General features: G+C 37.0%; 1 protein-coding gene across 6 annotated transcripts in view; it reads left to right on the top strand.

Annotated features, from left to right (window-relative positions):
• Positions 1 to 25,072, top strand: part of CEP350 (centrosomal protein 350) — a 165,773-nt gene that overhangs the window by 50,999 nt on the left and 89,702 nt on the right. For 3 of the 6 annotated variants that reach the window (XM_034941709.3, XM_034941717.3, XM_008978379.5), the window contains exons 8-14: positions 697 to 810; positions 6,159 to 6,305; positions 8,079 to 8,737; positions 10,067 to 10,188; positions 20,240 to 21,300; positions 22,993 to 23,143; positions 24,711 to 24,874. In XM_034941709.3, the coding sequence (XP_034797600.2) occupies positions 697 to 810; positions 6,159 to 6,305; positions 8,079 to 8,737; positions 10,067 to 10,188; positions 20,240 to 21,300; positions 22,993 to 23,143; positions 24,711 to 24,874 (2,418 nt within the window). The remainder of the gene's footprint in view (positions 1 to 696; positions 811 to 6,158; positions 6,306 to 8,078; positions 8,738 to 10,066; positions 10,189 to 20,239; positions 21,301 to 22,992; positions 23,144 to 24,710; positions 24,875 to 25,072) is intronic. The other 3 variants (XM_055110960.2, XM_055110970.2, XM_055110972.2) reach the window with 2 other exon arrangements.

The following is a 25,072-nucleotide window of genomic DNA, read 5'->3' as shown; positions in this document are numbered from 1 at the left end:
TTTCAGTCCACTCACACTGACCTGCTTGCTGGGTTTCTTTTTAGATACTAGGTATGGTCCTGCTTTAAGGCCTTTAGTTATACTTATTTCCACTCTACCCAGAATGCAGAACTCTACACATATTTTAAAGTACATTCATTCAGATCCGTAATTGAGGTTAATTTTTTAAGCTTAACATGTGTAATCAGTTTATTTCTGCAAGTTGGATTTTTAAAAAATTAGTAATAATGTGTATATAAAATACCTTGACATGTTTCACTAGCATCATCATAAAGAGGCCTTAATTTAAGAATATTATATTGAGTATTTCGTAAAGTTTTTATATAGAAATTTCTAAATGAAATAGGAATCTGTGAGAGTGCTCACCTCTGAGATTCTATAAAATGCAATGATCCTGACTTGGAAAGCATTTGTGAAACTAAGTAAATTTCTCAAGAGTTTCTTAGAAGAATAAATAAATAACAAAGGATTGGAACCCAATAGTGGAGTGGTGGTAATCTTCATATATTTTCCAACTCCTTTTTTCCATAAAAGGAGTTGATGTTGGTATTATGTGGGCCATAGAAATAGCCTCAGTGTAGGTTTCTTTCTCCCTACCTGCAGCATATACTTTATACAGATTTTTCCTATGGGCGGAGGATAAGTGAGGGAGTGAAAATCATTGTTATATTTGCTGTAAATATTTCTGCTTTTCAGATGATATTTCTATAAAGGAGAAACCTGCTGAAAAAAGTAAAGAGAAGAAAGTAGTCAAGCCAGTACGAAAAGTCCAAAAAGTAGCACAGTTATCAAGTACAGAATGCAGAACAGGTTAGTTTTCTCAACATGTCCATCCTTTTTTTTTGTTTTTAATTAATGTTTTCATTATACTTTAAATTTTGGGATACATGTGCAGAACGTGCAGGTTTGATACACAGGGTATACATGTGCCATGGTGGTTTGCTGTACCCATTAACCTGTCATCTACATTAGGTATTTTTCCTAATGCTATCCCTCTCCTACCCCCAACCCCCAACAAGCCCTGATGTGTGATGTTCCCCTTCCTGTGTCCATGTGTTCTCATTGTTCAACTCCCACTTATGAGTGAGAACATGCAGTGTTTGGTTTTCTGTTCCTGTGTTAGTTTGCTGAGAGAATGATGGTTTCCAGCTTCATCCATTTCCCTGCAAAGGACATGAACTCATCCTTTTTTATGGCTGCATAGTATTCCATGCTATATATGTGTCACATTTTCTTAATCCAGTCAATCATTGATGGGCATTTGGGTGGTTCCAAGTCTTTGCTATTGTGAATGGTGCTGCAATAAACATATGTGTGCATGTGTCTTTATAGTAGAATGATTTACAATCCTTTGGGTATATACCCAATAATGGGATTCCTGAGTCAAATGGTATTTCTGGTTCTAGATTCTTGAGGAATTGCCACACTGTCTTCCACAATGGTTGAACTAATTTATACTCCCACCAACAGTGTAAAGATGTTCCTGTTTCTCCACACTCTCTCCAGCATCTGTTGTTTCCTGACTTTTTAATGATCACCATTCTAACTGGCATGAGATGGTATCTCTTTGTGGTTTTGATTTGCATTTCTCTAATGACCAGTGATGATGAGTTTTTTTTCATGTTTGTTGGCCGCATATATGTGTTCTTTTGAGAAGTGTCTGTTCATATACTTTGCCCACTTTTTGATGAGGTTGTTTGTTTCTTGTAAATTTGTTTAAGTTCCTTGTAGATTCTGGATGTTAGCCCTTTGTCAGATGGATAGATTGCAAAATTTTTCTCCCATTCTGTAGGTTGCCTGTTCACTTTGGTGATAGTTTCTTTTGCTGTACAGAAGCTCTTCAGTTTAATTAGATCCTATTTGTCAAATTTGGCTTTTGTTGCCAATGCTTTTGGTGTTTTAGTCATGAAGCCTTTGTCCATGCCTATGTCCTGAATGGTATTGCCTAGGTTTTCTTCTAGGGTTTTTATGGTTTTAGGTCTTACGTTTAAGTCTTTAATCCATCTTGAAGTTAAATATTACTGTTACCAAAAGTTCTCATTGTTTGGCACATATAAAAAATTAATACATTTTATGTATCGTGTGTGTGTGTGTGTGTGTGTGTGTGTGTTAAGGGGTAATTGACATAAACTGCACATATTTAGAATGTATAGTTTGATACATTTTCAAAATTTTATACTTCCACGAAACCATTTGTTCACCATATATGTTCATCAACATACTGAACACATCTGTCTTCTCTCCAATTTTTTTCTGTGATGATTTTTAATATAAGTTAACCAGATTAAAGGTAATTTTTATGTTGTGAACTTTTCTATACAAGGGGATTGTTTCTGATTGTCACCGAATCCTTTCACTTATTCTCAAAAGAGAATAAATGTTGCACATCAGAACTATGGCGTTCCAACCAGTATTAGTCAGGTGGAACTCTGAATAGATCAAGAATGGAAAAAAGATAATTCTCTAGTTCCATAACATTTTGGCCCTCATCCAGATTGCCCAAATTTATAACTAGCTTTGTTCCTTTGGTAAATGAGCTAATTTTAGTGTGCCTTGGTTTTCTCATATGTAAAATGGGAAAGCAGTAGTATTTATCCCACAGGGTTGTTGTGAGAACTAGGAGTTAATACCCCAAAGCACTCATTATAATGCCTGGCACATGATAAGGACTCAACTGTTAGCTATGACTCCACTGATAATAGTAATGGTTATTTCTGGCTATATTGAAAATGGCTATTTAGAATGTCATATTCTTCTCAGTAAGTAATTTGGGCCAAGAGAATGGAGAAAGTTGGGAACCTGTCACTTTCAATTTGGAGACATTCTAAATTCATTCATTCATTATACAAATATTAATATTTTGAACATTTGCTGTATGTGAGGTACTGTGCTGTACTAAACTTAGACAATACATTGGTAAGCAAGATGCATCTAGCCCCTGCCTTCATGGAGCTTATAGTCTTGTCAGGAAATAGTAGATATGTCATTACAATAAAGTATGATTAGTGCTGCGGTAAGAGGTCACAAGATGTTATGAGACCACCAGGGCAAAACTGATGGGGTACTGGTTTTTGATCAGGCATCTGTTTTTCTAGTCATACACTAATCAGTAGAATGGCAGATAACACATTTTGTGACACCCATTGTTAACTTTAGATGTCATAATAGAGTGACACTTGCTATATACAGATAAAAAAATAAAATGTTACAAAAACATGAGTTATCTGAGCATTAACAATTACATTTTATTTTACTTTATTTTTTGAGACAGAGTCTTGCTCTGTCACTGGTGTACAGTGGCACAATCTTGGCTCACTATAATCTCCGCCTCCTGGATTCAAGTGATTCTTATGCCTCAGCCTCCTGAGTAGCTGGGATTACAGGCATGTGCCACCACGCCCAGCTAATTTTTGTATTTTTAGTAGAAATGGGGTTTTGCCATGTTGGCCAGGATGGTCTTGAACTCCTGGCCTCAAGCGATCCGCCTGCCTTAGCCTCCCAAAGTTTTGGGATTATAGGCGTGAGCCACTCACCCAGGCAATAATTACATTTTTAAAAAGTATTGTGTTTCATGTGGCGTTATGTAATACTGTTGTCAGAAGCATAGTTTGAAATGAAGCACAGGGACCCCTAAAACTTATGAACACTGATCTTGGATTGTATTTATCCAGTTTTGTGGTAGGCTAATTCTCATGTATGCACTGTGGCAGTGAGCTAGATAGAGAGTCATTAAATATGCTAAAGCTGTATTAATAGTTTATGTAGTGAAATTCCTTTTTTTTAAACCAATGACCGTGTGTAACTGTTCCAGAAAGTTAGAATTTAGAAATAACCACTCAGCATATTCAGATGCCAACATGTATAAATAACTATCCAGTGTATTCATGGTTGCTTTTGATTCAGAAAATCAGGCTGAAATTGAAGAGAAACCTGTTCTCTCATTTTACATAAGAACATCAAGTTTCTTATAAATAGATTGAGCAGTATACGTAAAATCCTTTAAATATTTTAGGTCAACTGTATAAGGTTAATAACAAGGTGCAAAAACATTTCTAAAGTAAACAGCACACATTAAAACTCACCTTTTTATAATTGATGTTTTTATTAAAATGATACTTCCGTTTAAACTTATAAATTAAAGCCCTTTTTAAAGAAACTCTAAATGGAAAGTCTTTTATTATAAATACAATAAAATAGCATCACAGAAAGCTGGGAAAATAGAAAACAGATAAAACCAGTATCCAGACTTAAATAAAGAACTAGTATTACTTTGTATGTTTCCTTACATTCATTTTAAAATTGTAATAGTAGGTTATGGTAATCACTGTTTACTTAAATTTTTTTGTATATGTAAAATTTCATTGGTTTTTGCATCTTTTCACAGGAACATTTCTGTTGTTTCTTATGAAAATTGCCATTTGTAATGGCCACACAATATTCTAGTAGAAATAGTAACTATTCACCATTCTTCAGTATTTAGTTACTTCCGATACTATAAAAATGATACAGTCAACATTTTCATCTATTTTTTTGTTTCTTTTAGATTATTTATATTGTATAAATTTCTGTTTGTTGGATCATTGATCAAGGGGCATGAATACTGTTGGGGTCCCTGACACATAATCCCATGTTTGCTTTTTTTTTTTTTTTTTAAAGAAACTATACCCACTTATATTTCAGCAAGTAATGTGTAGGCAGAATGATTTTATTATAATTTTACCAGCATTGACTATTAATGTAAAACTGTTACAATAATTTAATTAGGCTTGAAGTGCTACTACATTATTTTCATTGTCATTCTGTTTCTTCCCTCCTTTCTTTTCTTTCTTTCTTTCTTTTTTTTTTCTGAGACAGGATCTCACTCAGTGTCCCAGGCTGGAGCACAGTGGCATGATCATAGCTGACTGCATCCTTGAACTCCTGGGTTCAAGTGATCCTCCCACCTCAGCCTCCTGGGTAGCTGGGACTACAGGCACGCATCACTGTACCCAGCTAATTTTTTTAAATCTTAATTCTTTGTAGAAACAGGGTCCTGCTATGTTTCCCAAGCTGGATTCAAACTCCTGACCCCAAGCATTCCTCCTGCCTCAGCCTCTCAAAGTGCTGGGATTATAGGCATGAGCCACCATGCCCGACCTCTGTTTCTTATATTACTTTGCATTTAAACACTTTTATTCTATGTTTATTTTTTGTAGTTTCTATTTTGTAAACAGTCTTTTTTTTCATTTCTTTTTAAGTCACTGTCTATTTTGAGATGATTGCTTAATTTTTAATTTCTTACATTCTGAAGCTAGTGGATGAAAATCTTTTTTTCTTCTGGTAAACAGCTGTATTTATTGAAACACTTATTTTTTTGAATTTTTATGATGAGGGCCATTTAAAATGATTATACTTTTTAAATGTTACTGTTTTGTACATAGAAAAGTAGTGTGTACTTTTGGTACATATCTGTAAAATATAATGTGAAAGTCCCTGTAATACCGTCCCCTTCAAAAGTAATCATTGTTAACTCTTTGTTATATGTTTCCTCCAAATTTTTTACATGTTCTTTGATTAAGTCATTTTTTTAAAGCAAACATATTATTTTATCATGTGCCATGTACTGTGCTAGATATTGGTAAACCAAACACTTGTTGTATGTTAAGACATATTTTTGTTTTGTCAAATTTGCTACCTTAGTTCTTTTTTTGAGATGGAGTCTTGCTCTGTCACCAGGCTGGAGTGCAGTGGGGTGCGATCTCAGCTCACTGGAACCTCTGCTTCCTGGGTTCAAGCGATTCTTGTGTCTCAGCCTCCTTAGTAGCTGGGATTATAGGCACCCTCCACACACCTGGCTAATTTTTTGTATTTTTAGTACAGACAGGGTTTTGCCATGTTGGCCAGGCTGGTTTGTGCCTTAGTTCTTGAGGTTTAGGAATCATTATTTGGTACTTAACTTTCAAAGCATTTTACATTTATTTCAGATGTGTGGGTAAACAAGATATAAACAAATGGTTAAATGACCTGGGGAGGTTAGGGTTTAAAAATATCATTATATTGTAAATCTTTTGACCTTGACAGATGAACATAAGATTAATAATAAAACCTGTATGGTTGAGTAGATACACTTCTTACAATTAAAATTTAAGTTTTAATTTCAGTGCCATGTATTTTTTTAGGTAGTAGTCATCTTATAAGTACATCTTCTTGGCGAGATGGACAAAAATTAGTAAAGAAGATTCTGGGACCTGCTCCCAGAATGGAGCCAAAAGAGCAAAGAACAGCATCAAGTGACAGAGGTGGAAGAGAAAGAACTGCTAAATCTGGTAAGTAGCTATAATTAAAATAGTTGAGAAAACAATTAAAAATTGCTATTAAGTACTTAGAGAAGGAAAAAGTACTCTTAAGAATGTGTTAGGACTTTGCTTTATAATTTTGAATGTAGCTCAAAAAAGAAAAAAATGTTCTATTGGGCTTGGTTATGGATAATATCTGCATATAGGTGTTATGTTCATCTTTATGAAAAATTTTGTTTATGTTGTGTTAATTACATTTAGCTGTCATTGTGAATATGAAAGCATTATTGTAATGAAATCATATTAGACTTTTAGGGACCTTAGAGAGAATCAAGTCCAACCTGGTTCATCCCAACATATTCAAGCAAACACGGACAAACATTCACAAGGTTGGATTTTTTTTATTTGACAGATTAGGAAACAGGCTCTGAAAGAGAAGTGATTTTTCCCAAGGGTTATGTAGTCAGTGGGTGTCAGATTTGGTGGCAGAACTGTTTAGTTTGACCCTCAAGTCCACTGTTTTTCTCCTATCAAAGTTTCTTGAGTGAGTGCTATTTCAAATAACTACTTTTTTCATGAACAGTAATTTTGGGATGTGAAATATAAATACTCATATGCCAGTTTTTCTTTTCAGCAGCCAAATTTGTTTCAATTTAATTTGAATTTCTGGAATGGATTCAGTAAGATGCAGTTGCAACTATAATTTGGCATATAGAAGTCAATGTACATATACAATACTTTGTATTTGGGCCTCTTCACTTTTATCTAGCTTGTAAATACGCTCATGTGTATTCCCAGTCTAAAGCCATGTTACCAGATAATTTGATGATAAAATGATTTTTTTTCTGTATATTTAAGTTTTTCCATCCTTCACTGGAGAGTTGTAGAGGCTTAACATTTATTCAACAAATAGTTACTGAGTGCCCACTACATAGCAGGCACTGCTGTAATCTCTAGGGCTTCAGAATAAGCAAAATAGACCCAAATCCCTGGCTCTGTAGAAGAAGCATTCTAGTAAAAGGAATCATTATATTCTTCATATGTTTCTTGCTAAACTTTGCACATTTTCTCTGGAAATAGAGTAAAATACACAAAATTTTAAAAATATTTGAGCATTTGTTATACAGATGTTTAAAAATGTGAATGTGATCAGATGAGAGACTAATTCTGATCTTTTCCTTATATCAACAGGAAATATAAAGTTTCAGAAATCCTTTGATAAACTTACCTGAACATGGTGCCATTTCATGTAATTATGAAATGGGTCAGTGTTGTAGAATTTTCAGGAAAACTAATATTTTCAGTGCCATTATTATTTGGCATATGCAGTCTGGTCTTTGCAAAGCTTTAAAAATATATTTTTTATGATTATTAAGGCATTTCCATTTCCTTGCTTCTCATTGGGATGCCTTCCACTAAAAAGATTGTTGACTTTTTTAACAGCCTTTTGAGGGGTCGTGGAGAGAGAGAAATAGTAACACTAAATATGTATATAAGAGAGAAATCGAAATGCTAAATATTCATAACAACCATAAGAGCTATCTTTTTTGTCCAGAAATATTTCAAACTGTATTTAAAAACAAACCAAGGAAATATAGTTTTTCAGAAGATTGAGATTCTTCTTTTACTGCTAAAAAGGGAGGCTTTTCTTTCCTTTTATAATTTTCTTCAGAAGACTGAAAGATATTTGAATTTGAGTTTAAGTAAGATAAAATGAAATTCTCTAATTTTCTTGTTAATGCAGTTAAATCTTAGGAATGAGTATAGAATTTCGGTATATCACTAACAGTTCATACTTTGCAGGGGGTCACATTGGAAGAGCAGAATCTGTTCCCAGGTTGGACGTTTTACATAGACATCTTCAACGAAACTCAGAACGTTCGAGAAGTAAATCTCGGTCTGAAAATAATATAAAGAAACTAGCTTCATCTCTTCCAGATAATAAGCAGGAGGAAAATACTGCCTTAAATAAGGACTTTTTACCTATTGAAATTCGTGGCATTCTTGATGACCTACAGCTGGATTCTACAGCTCACACTGCAAAGCAAGATACTGTAGAGTTACAGAACCAGAAGTCATCAGCACCAGTACATGCTCCTAGGAGTCACAGCCCAGTAAAAAGAAAACCTGACAAAATAACAGCTAATGAAGATCCCCCTGTTATTTCCAAAAGGCGCCACTATGACACAGATGAGGTACGACAGTACATTGTTAGGCAGCAGGAGGAAAGGAAGAGAAAGCAAAATGAAGAGAAGAAGGCTCAAAAGGAGGCTACAGAACAGAAAAACAAACGATTACAAGAGCTCTACCGGAAGCAGAAGGAAGCCTTTACTAAAGTAAAAAATGTCCCTCCTTCTGAGCCATCAGCAACTAGGCGACTACAGGAAACTTACTCCAAATTGCTACTAGAAAAGACCTTGCTTGAAGAGCCATCTCATCAACATGTTACGCAGGAAACACAGGTAATAGTAGTGACATATACAAAGGAGAGTCATTCATGGTTAGGAAATGCTTATTTGCTATACTATTTAAAAATTACCCATCATTCCCAGTATGCTCAGATAATACTTATAATAATCATGGCCTTCATGAAATATATTAAATATGAGGAGTAATGTGATAAATGTGATGGAAAATAAAAGCTGAATTAAGAATTTCCTACAGTGATTGTTACTGATTTATTTTCCTCTCATCATTGCTATTAGTTACATCCCTGCATAGTTTTCATTGTAGTACTGAACAAGTACAGTTGACCTTTGAACGATGTGGGGGTTGGGGTGCCAACCCCTTTGCAGTTGAAAATCCACATATAACTTTTGATTCTCCAAAAACTAAACTACTAATAGCCAGCTGTTGACTGGAAGCCTTATAACATAATATTGATTAACACATATTTTATATGTTGTCTATATTATACACTGTATTCTTGCAATGAAATATGCTAAAGAAAATATTATTAAGAAAATCATAAGGAAGAGAAAATATATTGACTATTCATTAAGTGGAAGTGGGTCATCAAGGTCTTTATCCTCGTCATCTTCATGTTGAGTAGGCTGAGAGGAGGAGGAAGAGGAAGAGTTGGTGTTGCTGTCTCAAGGGTGGCAGAGGCAAAAAGGTAGAGATGGAAGGGGAGGCAGGAGGTGTGCACCACCATGCCTAGGAAATTGTTTATTTATTTATTTATTTATTTATTTTTGAGACGGAGTCTCCCTGTTGCCCAGGCTGGAGTGCAGTGGCGCGATCTCGGCTCACTGCAGGCTCCGCCCCCTGGGGTTCACGCCATTCTCCTACCTCAGCCTCCTGAGTAGCTGGGACTACAGGCGCCCGCTACCTCGCCCGGCTAATTTTTTGTATTTTTATTAGAGACGGGGTTTTACTGTGTTAGCCAGGATGGTCTCGATCTCCTGACCTCCTGATCCGCCCGCCTCGGCCTCCCAAAGTGCTGGGATTACAGGCGTGAGCCACCGCGCCTGGCCGGAAATTGTTTATTTTTTGTAGAGACAGGGTCGCACTGTGTTGCCCACACTGGTCTTGAACACCTAGACTCAAGTGATCCTCCCACTTCGGCCTCTCAAAGTGCCTGGCTCCCCGTTGGATTTTAGATGGTGTTTTGCTATTAGTAATGTTTGTTTTTAAGACAAAATAAATTTTAATTGGTTTTATTTGACAAAAAAAACCCACTACATTTTATGATCTTTGTAGAGCTGAGGTGACTTAATGTTTAACTTAGGTGCTACCTGAATATATCTTTGTGACAGAACTCATATAAATTTGATGTCCTTTTCTCCTAGGCCAAACCAGGGTATCAGCCATCTGGAGAATCTGACAAAGAAAACAAAGTACAGGAACGTCCCCCAAGTGCATCTTCCAGTAGTGACATGTCTCTCTCAGAACCTCCACAGCCTCTTGCAAGGTAAAAAGGGAAGAATGAAAGATGATTAAGATTCTTTTCATGAAATTTAGTGGAGTGGTCTATGTTCAGAGAATTTTGTTGACCTTTGTGAACAAGAGGGCAGAGAGGTTTATTTACAAATTGGTTCATATCTTCTGAAATTTAGGCATAGTGCACATCTGTACTTACTGTATACCCTAGGCTAATTGTTCAAATTTTACCTTTTAATGTAAATGTCAGTTTCTTTTACAGTTGGAAGCACTCTTGCCTTCTGTGAACTAAACACACAATAAAAGTGTGTTGGATGAATGAATGATGGTGAAATTTTAAAGTGTTTTTGGTTAATAATTTTCAAACGGGTTTTTGTGTCTACTGCTATTTAAAATTTCTTATGTGTAAGAACAATTTAGCCATTGTACGTTCAAGAGCTACCTTTGGATATGCTTGTGGACACATTAATAAGGACTAGGAAGGGATCTGATTTGATTTCAGATAGTCAACAGACTATTTTACCTTAAAATACTTTTTTGCTGTAATATATTGTTTGCAATAAAGTAAACAAAAAAACTGTGAGTTTGGAAGTAAAGGTGATGTTTAGGTTATGTGGTTATAAATTATACTTTGTAATAATAACCATTTTGGAAAGGGAAAGATTTTGAAACTCTTTGAGAACACATAAATAGAAATCAAAATCACTATCCAATTTTGGGTTATTTTTTTATTTTTTATTTTTTTGGAGACAGGGTTTCACTCTCTTGCCCAGATTGGAGTGCAGTGGCACAGTCTTGGTTCACTGCAACCTCCGCCTCCCAGACTCAAGCTATTCTCTTGCCTCAACTTCCCACGTAGCTGGGATTACAGGCATGTGCCACTACCACCTGGCTAATTTTTGTATTTTTAGTAGAGACTTTGTTTCACCATCTTGGCCAGGCTGGTCTTAAACTCCTGACCTCAAGTGATCCACCCACCTCAGCCTCCCAAAGTGCTGGGATTACAGGCATGAGCCACCGAGCCTGGCCCATATGGTCCTTTTTTTACCCCATTGTCCCTAGAATAATACTGTCAATAAAAATAGCTAACATTTATTAATGTTTCTTAGGTTCCAGGCAATGATCTAAGTACTTTGCATATATTATTTTACTTAATCCTTGTAATTCCTTGAGTTAGGTACTGTTGTTATTCCTGTTTTACAGAAGAGGTAATTGAGGCCTAGAGAGCTTTCTCAAAGGTCAAAACATTAATGATAGAGATAGGTTTTAATTTAGCCAGTGTGACTCTAGAAGCCTGTGCTTTAACTACTCTACATACTACTCCCCAAAAGTGAAATGTTTCATATGATTTGCTTAAGGTTCTAAATACATTTCAAACTTTAAGTATAAATAAACTTAACATTTTTGTTTTGAATTTAAATGCTTTTATTTATTTACTTATTTTTCTAAGTGTCGTCTCTGGAGAGGATTGAATGCTTTTAGATGGGTGATACTCTCTAGTTCATCTCAGTCCTATTGTTGTCAGACATACCCTGCTATATTAATGTCTTCAATTTTTGTCTTTCTCTGAATTTCCTTCTAATTCTAAACAAGTTATCCAATATTAAAAGCAAACCAAACACAAACAAATCTAGTGTTAGACCATACTACCTTGTACCAGTTTCTCACTTTTCTTTTAATATCCAACTTCTTTGACTCCTGATGTCTAACTTATTGTGTCCACTTTCTTGCTACCCAGCTTCTGAGCTCCCCCATTCCCGTTAATAGTTTTAGCATAACTTTATGTTTAAAAGCATGTTACTTTTTGCTTAAAATTTGGCATTTCTTTTCCTTACTCTTTATAGCATATTGTGTTAACTACCTGGAAAACTCCAGGTTTCATATCTCACCTTGAAAACTGAAGGTCCAGCTTAACAAACACTTTCCTTGGCTAGCAGAGTTAATTGCTGCTTCATCTATACCCCACTGAACTTTTTAAATCTTTGTTTTAGTATTTGTGATGTCTTATTTTAGCTGTTTGTCATCCCTGCTAGATCTTGAGATCTTAAAGTGTAAGGATTAAGCCTTTTTATTTGTTTTTAATTTGGAGACAGGGTCTTGCTTTTTCACACAGGCTAGAGTGCAGTGGCACGATCATAGCTTACTGCAGCCTCAACCTCTTGGACTCAAGTGATCCTCCCACCTCAGCCTCCTAAGTAGCTGTGACTATAGGCATGCACCACCACGCCTGGCTAATTTTTATTTTGTTTTTTATTTTTTTGGAGATGAGGAGCTTGCTATGTTGCCCAGGCTGGTCTTGAACTTCTGGCCTCAAGTGATTGATTCTTCTGCCTCAGCCTCCCAAGTAGCTAGGATTACAGGTGTGAGCTACCATGCCCAGCTCAGGATTAACTGGATTAAGTATATTCATTTTTGTCTCCTGTTTCTCTACCATCAACATATCACCTGCTATAAAATTGGCATTCTAAATACTTGAATTTAAAGCTCTTGGATTTTTTATTCATCAATATCTTTTATATTATAACTTCCCTTGTATTCCTATTACTACCAGCTTAGTTTAGGCCCCAATAGCCTCACACTTTGCATTTGTAATAGCCTATATTCTTTTTTTTTTTTTTTTTTTTTATTTTATTATTTTATTTATTTTTTATTATACTTTAAGTTTTAGGGTACATGTGCACATTGTGCAGGTTAGTTACATATGTATACATGTGCCATGCTGGTGCGCTGCACCCACTAACTCGTCATCTAGCATTAGGTATATCTCCCAATGCTATCCCTCCCCCCTCCCCCCTCCCCACCACAGTCCCCAGAGTATGATATTCCCCTTCCTGTGTCCATGTGATCTCATTGTTCAATTCCCACCTATGAGTGAGAATATGCGGTGTTTGGTTTTTTGTTCTTGCGATAGTTTACTGAGAATGATGGTTTCCAATTTCATCCATGTCCCTACAAAGGACATGAACTCATCATTTTTTATGGCTGCATAGTATTCCATGGTGTATATGTGCCACATTTTCTTAATCCAGTCTATCATTGTTGGACATTTGGGTTGGTTCCAAGTCTTTGCTATTGTGAATAATGCCGCAATAAACATACATGTGCATGTGTCTTTATAGCAGCATGATTTATAGTCATTTGGGTATATACCCAGTAATGGGATGGCTGGGTCAAATGGTATTTCTAGTTCTAGATCCCTGAGGAATCGCCACACTGACTTCCACAATGGTTGAACTAGTTTACAGTCCCACCAACAGTGTAAAAGTGTTCCTATTTCTCCACATCCTCTCCAGCACCTGTTGTTTCCTGACTTTTTAATGATTGCCATTCTAACTGGGGTGAGATGATATCTCATAGTGGTTTTGATTTGCATTTCTCTGATGGCCAGTGATGATGAGCATTTTTTCATGTGTTTTTTGGCTGCATAAATGTCTTCTTTTGAGAAGTGCCTGTTCATGTCCTTCGCCCACTTTTTGATGGGGTTGTTTGTTTTTTTCTTGTAAATTTGTTTGAGTTCACTGTAGATTCTGGATATTAGCCCTTTGTCAGATGAGTAGGTTGCGAAAATTTTCTCCCATGTTGTAGGTTGCCTATTCGCTCTGATGGTAGTTTCTTTTGCTGTGCAGAAGCTCTTTAGTTTAATTAGATCCCATTTGTCAATTTTGTCTTTTGTTGCCATTGCTTTTGGTGTTTTGGACATGAAGTCCTTGCCCACGCCTATGTCCTGAATGGTAATGCCTAGGTTTTCTTCTAGGGTTTTTATGGTTTTAGGTCTAACGTTTAAATCTTTAATCCATCTTGAATTGATTTTTGTATAAGGTGTAAGGAAGGGATCCAGTTTCAGCTTTCTACATATGGCTAGCCAGTTTTCCCAGCACCATTTATTAAATAGGGAATCCTTTCCCCATTGCTTGTTTTTCTCAGGTTTGTCAAAGATCAGATAGTTGTAGGTAAGCGGCGTTATTTCTGAGGGCTCTGTTCTGTTCCATTGATCTATATTTCTGTTTTGGTACCAGTACCATGCTGTTTTGGTTACTGTAGCCTTGTAGTATAGTTTGAAGTCAGGTAGTGTGATGCCTCCAGCTTTGTTCTTTTGGCTTAGGATTGACTTGGCGATGCGGGCTCTCTTTTGGTTCCATATGAACTTTGAAGTAGTTTTTTCCAATTCTGTGAAGAAAGTCATTGGTAGCTTGATGGGGATGGCATTGAATCTGTAAATTACCTTGGGCAGTATGGCCATTTTCACGATATTGATTCTTCCTACCCATGAGCAAGGAATGTTCTTCCATTTGTTTGTATCCTCTTTTATTTCCTTGAGCAGTGGTTTGTAGTTCTCCTTGAAGAGGTGCTTCACATCCCTTGTAAGTTGGATTCCTAGGTATTTTATTCTCTTTGAAGCAATTGTGAATGGGAGTTCACTCATGATTTGGCTCTCTGTTTGTCTGTTGTTGGTGTATAAGAATGCTTGTGATTTTTGTACATTGATTTTGTATCCTGAGACTTTGCTGAAGTTGCTTATCAGCTTAAGGAGATTTTGGGCTGAGACGATGGGGTTTTCTAGATAAACAATCATGTCGTCTGCAAACAGGGACAATTTGACTTCCTCTTTTCCTAATTGAATACCCTTTATTTCCTTCTCCTGCCTGATTGCCCTGGCCAGAACTTCCAACACTATGTTGAATAGGAGCGGTGAGAGAGGGCATCCCTGTCTTGTGCCAGTTTTCAAAGGGAATGGTTCCAGGTTTTGCCCATTCAGTATGATATTGGCTGTGGGTTTGTCATAGATAGCTCTTATTATTTTGAAATATGTCCCATCAATACCTAATTTATTGAGAGTTTTTAGCATGAAGGGTTGTTGAATTTTGTCAAAGGCTTTTTCTGCATCTATTGAGATAATCATGTGGTTTTTGTCTTTGGCTCTGTTTATATGCTGGATTACATTTATTGATTTGCGTATGTTGAACCAGCCTTGCATCCCAGGGATGAAGCCCACTTGATCATGGTGGATAAGCTTTTTGATGTGCTGCTGGATTCGGTTTGCCAGTATTTTATTGAGGATTTTTGCATCAATGTTCATCAAGGATATTGGTCTAAAATTCTCTTTTTTGGTTGTGTCTCTGCCAGGCTTTGGTATCAGAATGATGCTGGCCTCATAAAATGAGTTAGGGAGGATTCCCTCTTTTTCTATTGATTGGAATAGTTTCAGAAGGAATGGTACCAGTTCCTCCTTGTACCTCTGGTAGAATTCGGCTGTGAATCCATCTGGTCCTGGACTCTTTTTGGTTGGTAAACTATTGATTATTGCCACAATTTCAGCTCCTGTTATTGGTCTATTCAGAGATTCAACTTCTTCCTGGTTTAGTCTTGGGAGAGTGTATGTGTCGAGGAATGTATCCATTTCTTCTAGATTTTATAGTTTATTTGCGTAGAGGTGTTTGTAGTATTCTCTGATGGTAGTTTGTATTTCTGTGGGATCGGTGGTGATATCCCCTTTATCATTTTTTATTGCGTCTATTTGATTCTTCTCTCTTTTTTTCTTTATTAGTCTTGCTAGCGGTCTATCAATTTTGTTGATCCTTTCAAAAAACCAGCTCCTGGATTCATTAATTTTTTGAAGGGTTTTTTGTGTCTCTATTTCCTTCAGTTCTGCTCTGATTTTAGTTATTTCTTGCCTTCTGCTAGCTTTTGAATGTGTTTGCTCTTGCTTTTCTAGTTCTTTTAATTGTGATGTTAGGGTGTCAATTTTGGATCTTTCCTGCTTTCTCTTGTGGGCATTTAGTGCTATAAATTTCCCTCTGCACACTGCTTTGAATGCGTCCCAGAGATTCTGGTATGTTGTGTCTTTGTTCTCGTTGGTTTCAAAGAACATCTTTATTTCTGCCTTCATTTCGTTATGTACCCAGCAGTCATTCAGGAGCAGGTTGTTCAGTTTCCATGTAGTTGAGCGGCTTTGAGTGAGATTCTTAATCCTGAGTTCTAGTTTGATTGCACTGTGGTCTGAGAGATAGTTTGTTATAATTTCTGTTCTTTTACATTTGCTGAGGAGAGCTTTACTTCCAACTATGTGGTCAATTTTGGAATAGGTGTGGTGTGGTGCTGAAAAAAATGTATATTCTGTTGATTTGGGGTGGAGAGTTCTGTAGATGTCTATTAGGTCCGCTTGGTGCAGAGCTGAGTTCAATTCCTGGGTATCCTTGTTGACTTTCTGTCTCGTTGATCTGTCTAATGTTGACAGTGGGGTGTTAAAGTCTCCCATTATTAATGTGTGGGAGTCTAAGTCTCTTTGTAGGTCACTCAGGACTTGCTTTATGAATCTGGGTGCTCCTGTATTGGGTGCATAAATATTTAGGATAGTTAGTTCCTCTTGTTGAATTGATCCCTTTACCATTATGTAATGGCCTTCTTTGTCTCTTTTGATCTTTGTTGGTTTAAAGTCTGTTTTATCAGAGACTAGGATTGCAACCCCTGCCTTTTTTTGTTTTCCATTTGCTTGGTAGATCTTCCTCCATCCTTTTATTTTGAGCCTATGTGTGTCTCTGCACGTGAGATGGGTTTCCTGAATACAGCACACTGATGGGTCTTGACTCTTTATCCAACTTGCCAGTCTGTGTCTTTTAATTGGAGAATTTAGTCCATTTACATTTAAAGTTAATATTGTTATGTGTGAATTTGATCCTGTCATTATGATGTTAGCTGGTGATTTTGCTCGTTAGTTGATGCAGTTTCTTCCTAGTCTTGATGGTCTTTACATTTTGGCATGATTTTGCAGCGGCTGGTACCGGTTGGTCCTTTCCATATTTAGCGCTTCCTTCAGGAGCTCTTTTAGGGCAGGCCTGGTGGTGACAAAATCGGTCAGCATTTGCTTGTCTGTAAAGTATTTTATTTCTCCTTCACTTATGAAGCTTAGTTTGGCTGGATATGAAATTCTGGGTTGAAAATTCTTTTCTTTAAGAATGTTGAATATTGGCCCCCACTCTCTTCTGGCTTGTAGGGTTTCTGCCGAGAGATCCGCTGTTAGTCTGATGGGCTTCCCTTTGAGGGTAACCCGACCTTTCTGTCTGGCTGCCCTTAACATTTTTTCCTTCATTTCAACTTTGGTGAATCTGACAATTATGTGTCTTGGAGTTGCTCTTCTCGAGGAGTATCTTTGTGGCGTTCTCTGTATTTCCTGAATCTGAACGTTGGCCTGCCTTGCTAGATTGGGGAAGTTCTCCTGGATAATATCCTGCAGAGTGTTTTCCAACTTGGTTTCATTCTCCGCATCACTTTCAGGTACACCAATCAGACGTAGATTTGGTCTTTTCACATAGTCCCATATTTCTTGGAGGCTTTGCTCATTTCTTTTTATTCTTTTTTCTCTAGACTTCCCTTCTCGCTTCGTTTCATTCATTTCATCTTCCATTGCTGATACCCTTTCTTCCAGTTGATCGCATCGGCTCCTGAGGCTTCTGCATTCTTCACGTAGTTCTCGAGCCTTGGTTTTCAGCTCCATCAGCTCCTTTAAGCACTTCTCTGTATTGGTTATTCTAGTTATACATTCTTCTAAATTTTTTTCAAAGTTTTCAACTTCTTTGCCTTTGGTTTGAATGTCCTCCCGTAGCTCAGAGTAATTTGATCGTCTGAAGCCTTCTTCTCTCAGCTCGTCAAAATCATTCTCCATCCAGCTTTGTTCCGTTGCTGGTGAGGAACTGCGTTCCTTTGGAGGAGGAGAGGCGCTCTGCATTTTAGAGTTTCCTGTTTTTCTGTTCTGTTTTCTCCCCATCTTTGTGGTTTTATCTACTTTTGGTCTTTGATGATGGTGATGTACAGATGGGTTTTCGGTGTGGATGTCCTTTCTGTTTGTTAGTTTTCCTTCTAACAGACAGGACCCTCAGCTGCAGGTCTGTTGGAATACCCTGCCGTGTGAGGTGTCAGTGTGCCCCTGCTGGGGGGTGCCTCCCAGTTAGGCTGCTCGGGGGTCAGGGGTTAGGGACCCACTTGAGGAGGCAGTCTGCCCGTTCTCAGATCTCCAGCTGCGTGCTGGGAGAACCACTGCTCTCTTCAAAGCTGTCAGACAGGGACATTTAAGTCTGCAGAGGTTACTGCTGTCTTTTTGTTTGTCTGTGCCCTGCCCCCAGAGGTGGAGCCTACAGAGGCAGGCAGGCCTCCTTGAGCTGTGGTGGGCTCCACCCAGTTCGAGCTTCCTGGCTGCTTTGTTTACCTAAGCAAGCCTGGGCAATGGCGGGCGCCCCTCCCCCAGCCTCGCTGCCGCCTTGCAGTTTGATCGCAGACTGCTGTGCTAGCAATCAGCGAGATTCCGAGGGCGTAGGACCCTCCGAGCCAGGTGTGGGATATAGTCTCGTGGTGCGCCGTTTTTTAAGCCAGTCTGAAACGCGCAATATTCGGGTGGGAGTGACCCGAGTTTTCCAGGTGCGTCCGTCACCCCTTTCTTTGACTCGGAAAGGGAACTCCCTGACCCGTTGCGCTTCCCAGGTGAGGCAATGCCTCGCCCTGCTTCGGCTCGCGCCCGGCACGCGCACCCACTGGCCTGCGCCCACTGTCTGGCACTCCCTAGTGAGATGAACCCGGTACCTCAGATGGAAATGCAGAAATCACCCGTCTTCTGCGTCGCTCACGCTGGGAGCTGTAGACCGGAGCTGTTCCTATTCGGCCATCTTGAATAGCCTATATTCTAAGGCATAGAATCTGTGCTCTAGTCTTTCTTCCTTCATTCTAATGACATGCTTTTCAACTTCTTATTACCCTGGTTACCCCCCTTCAGATGACTTATTTTAACCCAATTGCAGAAGTTTACATTTATCCATATTAGTTTGGTTTACGATTGCAGCCTATAAAAATAAATTCATCTCATAATTTGGTCATTTGTTGGGTCAGCCATGCCTCCCAGCTTTCTGTCATCTGCAAGTTTGATAAGCATATCTTTGTGTCATCATCCTAAAATAACGGACAAGACCAAGGACAAAGCCTCATGTTCATCTTCTCTTTCTTTCTTTCTTTTTTTTTTTTTCTGAGACAGTCTTACTGTGTCTTCCAGCTGGAGTGCAGTGGCACGATCTCGGCCCAGTGCGTCCTCCACCTCTCGGGTTCAAGCGATACTTGTGCCTTAACCTCCCAAGTAGCTGGGACTACAGGCACATGCCACCATGCCCACCTAATTTTTTGGTATTTGTAGTAGAGATGAGTTTCGCCATTTTGCCCAGGCTGATCTCAAACTCTTGGCCTCAAGTCATCCGCCTGCTTTGGCCTCCCAAAGTGCTGGGATTACAGGCATCAGCCACTGTTCCTGGCCTGTTCCTCTAAGGGTCTTCTTAATAGTTGACATCATCCTGTAATCTCTCTGTAGTATCCCTTAATATAGAGGAAGTCTATGGTCTGGAAATATAGGTAAATACACATAATGTTGTTTAGGACATCTTTATTCTGTTTCTAGACTTAATGGATACCCTACCCTGTATATTTGTATTTATAGTTGCATATTTATAGTTGGCACTGATAGTTTTGCATTTGATTGTTTCACATTCATTAATTTTTTACAAGTATTAATAGGTTATAATAACCTCCCTATTTAGCATGTACATTGTTAAACATAAGTGTTCAGCATATAGTAAATATTTGTTGATTAGAATAATCTATATCATGTCTACATTAATATTTAGCAATCTTAAGCATTTCTCTTTTATGTAATGTTATTTTAAAAATTATAATCAGTATTGTAAGGAATTCTGTTTATAGAATTTTAAAGATCTTATTGCCTTTTTAATAGTTTTTTAAAAATATGGCATCTTAGTTGAAAAAAGCAGCTTGCAAAACAGTATATATGGTAAAATCCCATTTTTGTACAAACAATACCACCAAAACATAATGTACAAATAGAAAAATGTTTGGAAGGATATAATTCTAAATGAAATATTAACAGTGCCTCTTTTTTATTGTTTTGCTGAGTGATCTTTATCTTTTTTTGTATTTTTTATCTGTCCTTTTTTTGTTGCAGTGCATCCTCATTACTCTTATAATCAGATAAAAAAAAAACTTTTTAAAAATGGTGGTTTAGTTAACTAACATATTGTGACTTTCATTTCCAGAAAAGACTTGATGGAATCTACATGGATGCAGCCTGAAAGATTGAGCCCACAAGTTCACCATTCTCAACCACAGCCTTTTGCTGGAACAGCTGGAAGTTTACTCTCCCATCTCTTGAGTTTAGAGCATGTAGGAATTTTGCATAAAGATTTTGAATCTATTTTACCAACCAGGAAGAATCATAATATGGCTTCAAGGCCATTAACTTTTACACCTCAACCATATGTGACCTCACCGGCTGCTTATACAGATGCCTTGTTAAAACCTAGTGCCAGCCAATATAAGAGTAAACTGGATCGTATTGAAGCCTTGAAAGCAACAGCTGCTTCTTTGTCCAGCAGAATTGAAAGTGAAGCCAAGAAATTAGCTGGGGCCAGCATTAACTATGGGTCAGCATGGAACACTGAGTATGATGTGCAGCAGGCACCTCAAGAAGATGGACCTTGGACCAAGGCTGTAACTCCACCTGTGAAAGATGATAATGAAGATGTTTTCTCTGCCAGAATTCAGAAGATGCTGGGAAGCTGTGTATCTCATGCAACTTTTGATGATGATCTTCCTGGTGTAGGCAATCTTAGTGAATTTAAAAAGCTTCCTGAGATGATAAGACCACAGAGTGCCATATCAAGCTTTAGAGTGAGATCCCCTGGTCCCAAACCAGAAGGGCTACTGGCACAGTTATGTAAAAGGCAGACTGACTCTTCTAGCTCTGATATGCAAGCCTGTTCTCAAGACAAAGCCAAAATATCTCTTGGTTCCAGCATAGATTCAGTCAGTGAAGGGCCTCTTCTTAGTGAGGGGAGTCTCTCTGAAGAAGAGGGAGACCAGGATGGACAGCCCCTTTTGAAAGTAGCAGAAATTTTAAAAGAAAAGGAATTTTGTCCTGGAGAAAGAAATAGTTATGAACCCATCAAAGAGTTTCAGAAAGAAGCTGAAAAATTCTTGCCACTTTTTGGGCACATAGGTGGTACACAAAGCAAAGGACCATGGGAAGAATTGGCAAAGGGAAGTCCACATAGCGTCATTAATATTTTTACAAAATCCTATCAGTTATATGGAAAAGGTGAGAAAAATAAATATAGCTTGTACTGTTTGTATATTAAGATGAATTATTTTATAATTTCTGTATGAGATATGTACTTTAGTACACATTTTTCGTTGAGTGGATAATGGAGACTTATTATTGTCCATATTAGTCATCTTCTAAATTTCCTGCAAGCCTTAAGTAAGAGTATTAGTAATTTAATCTTTAAAATTTCATTTTAAAATTGTTATTATCATAAAATAATAGTGAGACTGGTAGCTTTAGAAATTTTTATCTAGTTCAGAGAAATTCATAGATGATGTTCAGGATTGGATATATATCACGTATATACTACATTTTCTGTGACCATAGTTATGTACTTCAGTAGAAACTAAGTATAAACCAGGCGCGGTGGCTCATGCCTATAATCCCAGGACTTTCAGAGTCCAAGGCGGGCGGATCACTTGAGGTTAGGAGTTCAAGACCAGCCTGGCCAACATGGTGAAACCCCACCATTACTAAAAATACAAAAAATATTTAGCTGAGTGTGGTGGCATGCACCTGTAATCCCAGCTACTTGGGAGGCTGAGGCACGAGAATCACTTGAACCTGGTAGGCGGAGGTTGCAGTGAGCTGAGATCATGCCACTGCACTCCAGCTTGGGCGACAGAGCGAGACTCCTTCTCAAAAAAAAAAAGAAAAGAAACTAAGTATGTTTCTTAACACAGTGATGATTTGTGAATTCTTGGGAATATAGCAATCAAGAATTGAGAGGGATAACTGTAGTAACATTTCTAAAATGAAAACAACTCTATTACTGTTTGTTAAAACTAATTTGAATAGCAATCAGACTTTAAACAATAATGTAGCTATATATTTGATTCCTAAAACAGTAACTTCTAAAGTTCCCTTCTTATACCTGAAATCCTGCAACACAGTTTTCTTTTCTATGATAGACTCAATTCCTTCAAGTCCCTTTCTCTATCCTTCCTGCTATATATGGAATCTGCCCGTTTTATACTAACATTATCTTAGAATTTCCGGATTGGAAATTTCCCCTCTATATAGTGAATGGATTTCATCTGTTCCTCTTATGCTCAACTGGGTATCACATCGCTTTTTCCTAGAATTCATATTTAGGTATTTCTTAATGGTCTTGTATAGACCTTCATATGCTATTGCTTTCTTTTGTTTAGCCACATTTCTATTAGTGGTAATTTTAAATTTGTTTTGATTTGAAAGTTATTTTGATTTCTTTTGATGAAAGTAAAATGCTTAAATCAACATCATTTTTTAATAAGAAAATTGTTTCTTCTTAAATTCTATTAAATTTTCATTAAGATTTTATATTTAAACTGAAATATTTAGAGATGAAATGAGAATGAAATGTTATCTGGAATTTGCTTTAAAATAGTCTGGGGGGTGGGAGATGAAGGTAGTAGGAGGTTTATTTGAAACTAGATTGGTGATGTATTGGTCATTGTTGAAGCGGGATGATGAATACTTTGGTTTCATTATACTAGTCTCCCTGTTTTCTGTATGTTTTAAAATTTTCCTAATTAAAAGCTTTAAAAAAGTATCATTGGATATAAAGGTAAATAGAAAAGAGGCACTATTAAAGGAAACTAAAATGTCCCTAAGCCCATATTGCTAATCTCCATGTATGGGATGCTTTTCTTACAGTTTCTTGATTTTCGTTTTTAACCATGTTTCAATTATTACTTTTGTCAGGGTTTGAAGACAAGTTGGACAGAGGAACATCAACATCACGGCCTTTGAATGCCACCGCAACTCCTCTAAGTGGTGTTTCATATGAAGATGATTTTGTCTCCTCTCCAGGGACTGGGACTTTGACAGAAAAAAAATCAACTCTTGAACCTCAGTAAGATATATTGGCAATATGGAATAAACTCTGAAGAGTGAGAAAAATGTACAAATGAGAACTCTGGTCTGAATATTAGCCAAGTTTTGCTCGTTTAAAAATACATATAGAGGCTGCACATCATAGTGGAGATCCAGAGCATGGGCTCTGGATCCAGACTGCCTTTGTTTAAATCCAGGCTCTCCTGGTTATTGGTTGTTTGTATTTATACATATTACTTAGCCTTCCTATGCTTCTGCTTCCTTCTCTGTAAAATGGGGACATTAATAGTACCTGCCTGCCTCATAGAGTTGTTATGAGTATTAAATGAAATATAGGGAGGCTGAGGCACGAAAATCGCTTGAACCTGGGAGGTGGAAGTTGCAGTGAGCCGAGATTGCACCACTGCACTCCAGCCTGGGTGACAAAGCTGACCCTATCTCAAAAAAAGAAAGAAAAAAAAATCACTTACTTAGAACAGGGCCTGGCACATAGTAAGCAGAGTATAGGTTATGAAATCAGTCCATGAATTCCTAGTACAGTATTGGAGTATTGGGAAATTATTCCATGCCATACTAACATAAAAAGCTTAAGAAATGGTTTTCTGTGATAGAATTGAGGAAGATCAGATAGATACATGACTCCATGGTTCCAAGTAGTAAGTAATTTTCTTTATAATCAAGAAAACATTGAAAAATTTGCAAAGCTTTGAAAAACAATAATTATAATGATTATAACATCTGATAATTATTGGGCACTTAGTGTGCAAGACACTGAAAGGACTGAGGGACTTTACCTGTATTAACTCATTTTTATGATAGCCTGATGTGGAAAGTATCACTGTTATCATTTCTGTTTTGGACAGCAAACTGAAGCAGAGGTTAAATTACTTGTACATAGTCACATAGTAAGTGAATCAGACTTCGTTGGAGAGAATTTTCTCCCTATATTTAGCTGCCATAAAAATTTATCTGTAATTATTCATATTTAATATATTTTTCAAATATTACAAATTGTAATTCATGTAAAATTATTAGGTAATCTTATACAAATTAGTTAAATCTAAATAGATTAATAGGAATAAGTATAAAAATTATATGAGAAAAAGCATAGTTTTAAGTTTTGAGCTCTAAGGAAAATATGAAATTTTTAAATAAAAACTTTCAAAGATTTATGGTGACATTTAATATCACCAATCAATGTGATTTGATGCATTTTATTTCCAGATAGAGGTAGAACATATTAAGTTATTGTTCTCCATAAGAATATAAGAGGAGAAATAGTTATAATATATAAATTATAAATTTGAATAGAAATTGAGGCCATATTTTCCAGTATTCAACATTATACATTTTTCTCTAAATATTAGTTTTTATTGGTTTCACTTACCTTTGATTTTTCTTAGTAATAAATTGAACCATAGGGAACAATCCAGGCTTATGGTGGTTAAAAAATAATAATAAAGTGTGAAGCCATCTTTGATTGTAGTTATAGTCTCCTAGTGATTACATAGATTTTTAAGTATCTTTAATTTAGCTGTGTTGTAAGACTTTTCTTTCTGGAACTACTATTATTTATTCTTTGACAGTAGCACTTTAAGCCCTCAGGAGGACCATTCTAACAGAAAGTCTGCCTATGATCCTTCCTCTGTGGATGTTACCTCCCAGCATTCATCAGGAGCCCAGTCTGCTGCATCGTCTCGTTCATCTACTTCTTCTAAAGGAAAGAAAGGAAAAAAGGAAAAGACAGAATGTAAGTGGAATTCCACATGGTAACTTTTTCTCTTACCAATGATTTTGTTGTAGTAATCTAAAGTTATGATTTGATCCCATAAGAAGTTAGAAGAATTTCTTATGGTAATGTAATTAGCTTTCATATTTATTTATCATTATAATAATACCTTTTGATATATAACATCATGAATCTTTTCCTTAATACAAAAGGAATACA

This window comes from Pan paniscus, chromosome 1 (assembly GCF_029289425.2).
Source record: "Pan paniscus chromosome 1, NHGRI_mPanPan1-v2.0_pri, whole genome shotgun sequence".
Taxonomy (NCBI): Eukaryota; Metazoa; Chordata; class Mammalia; order Primates; family Hominidae; genus Pan; species Pan paniscus.
Note: the sequence above shows the minus strand (reverse complement) of the source record. Positions and strands in the feature narration are given on the sequence as shown.